At 56.1% G+C, this 1651-nt stretch overlaps 1 protein-coding gene across 1 annotated transcript in view; it reads right to left on the bottom strand.

Annotated features, from left to right (window-relative positions):
• The window catches only part of PRSS16 (serine protease 16), a 6959-nt gene that overhangs the window by 3713 nt on the left and 1595 nt on the right, over window positions 1–1651 (bottom strand). Inside the window, exons 5-7 of the mRNA XM_007471258.1 lie at window positions 767–890; window positions 420–497; window positions 286–333 (exon numbers count right to left, since the gene is read on the bottom strand). Of these exons, the coding sequence (XP_007471320.1) occupies window positions 286–333; window positions 420–497; window positions 767–890 (250 nt within the window). The remainder of the gene's footprint in view (window positions 1–285; window positions 334–419; window positions 498–766; window positions 891–1651) is intronic.

Genomic DNA, 1651 nt, shown 5'->3' with positions numbered 1-1651 from the left:
CCGGGTGGTCCCCCAGGCCCCGCCCCACAGTGGAACAGCCTCCTGATAGGGTCTTCCGTCCCCAGGCCCCGCCTCCGTATCAGCCCCGCCCCTATTGGGTCTCCTCCCTTCTTGGTACCCGGACCCATCTTCAGCTCCCGCCTTCTTCCCAAATCCATCCACCTCTCGGGGCTCCCAAGTCCCTCAGACCCCGACACCTTGCAAGCTTCAACCTTTTCTTTTGTCCCCCATCCTCAAGGCCTCTTCTCTCTCCCTATCCCCCTTGGACTGGGCCCCACATCCTACCTCCAGGGATCCGCCAATCGCAGTGTTCATTAGGCTTCTAGACACCACCTAAAGTCCGACCGCCGGAGAGTATCAGGTGACTCCGACCACTGAGGCCCTCGTCCCCACCCGGACCCACCGCCCGCCATCCTTACGTCATTATACTCGGAGAAATCCAGTATGGCCCGCACCGGAGCGGAAGAGGCGACGGAGGCGAAAATGAGATGGGGAAACTGAGGGAGGAGAAGTTGTCAGCCTGGGGGCTTAGGGACTGGGATCCCATATCTTCCCGCCCCTGTGTCACTTACTCGTTGTGTGATCTTAGGCAAGTCCCTACCTTCTATACACGGGACTCCCGTGAAGGTAGATAGTAGGAAGCTCTTCTGGGCAGAAAGGAGGGTGTGGGAGGAGGGAGTGTGGTGGGCAGGTATTCTATTACCTGAGTTGGGTACCCCGGAGTCCAAGTTCCCTCCCCCCAGTCCTCCCAGAGGAGTCCCGGGACCTTCAGCCTGGCCCAGGCAGCCAGGGAGCCGGCATAGGAGCCTCCGAAGCAGAGCCAGGGGCTGGAGAAGGAGACGTTGAAGAGGCGGGACAGTGCGACGCGGGCAGAGACCACATCGGCCAGCCTAGGGTCAGAGGGGAGGCTGGGTCAGTCCCCAACACCGGGAATCCCTGAAGATTCCCCCATTGTATAGGCGGGAATGGAGAATGGAGGGAGTCTGGCCAGAAGCTAGGGTTCTTTTCTCATGAGGTATTTCTGAGGATTCCGCATGCCCACAAACTCATTTCTACATGAGTGCCTAGGTCAGGGGAGATCCATCTGGAAAGCCTCCATCATTCTCTTCCAGACTAGGTGGGAGAGGAAAAACTTCCAAGGCAGTTTGGGTGAAAATCTAGCCTGTAGGAGAGATCAGAGAGTTAACTGGGGAGCCAGAGCCAATCAGACCTTGTGGCCATTGCAAAGCTTTTGTCTTTACTCTGAGTGTGATGAGAGACACGTGAGGGATTTGAGCCAGGAGAGAGGTGATCTGCTTTATTCTCTAATGATCACTCTGCTTCATCTGGAAAATAGACTGGAGGGATCAAGGGCAGAAACAAGGAGACAGTGAGGAGGCTGTGTCATCCAGGTAAGAGATGCTGGTGGTCTGGACCAACAGGCCACAGTGAGACAGCAAAACGTAAGAATACAGTGGAAGGGCGGGGGTTGGGGGAAAGGGAAGGAGAGAGACCCAGAGATGGGGAAAGAAAGAACAGGACACTGAAAGACAGAGACAAAAACATGGGACCAGAGACTCAGAGGTCAACTTTGGGCAGTGGAGGAGAGAGACACAGATGCAGAGATGCCAAAACACAGACATCCTCAGTCCCATGACCCCAAACACTTTCC

Source organism: Lipotes vexillifer, unplaced genomic scaffold (genome assembly GCF_000442215.2).
Source record: "Lipotes vexillifer unplaced genomic scaffold, Lipotes_vexillifer_v1.1 scaffold56, whole genome shotgun sequence".
NCBI classification, from domain to species: domain Eukaryota; kingdom Metazoa; phylum Chordata; class Mammalia; order Artiodactyla; family Lipotidae; genus Lipotes; species Lipotes vexillifer.
This window is presented reverse-complemented; position numbering and strand designations above follow the sequence as displayed.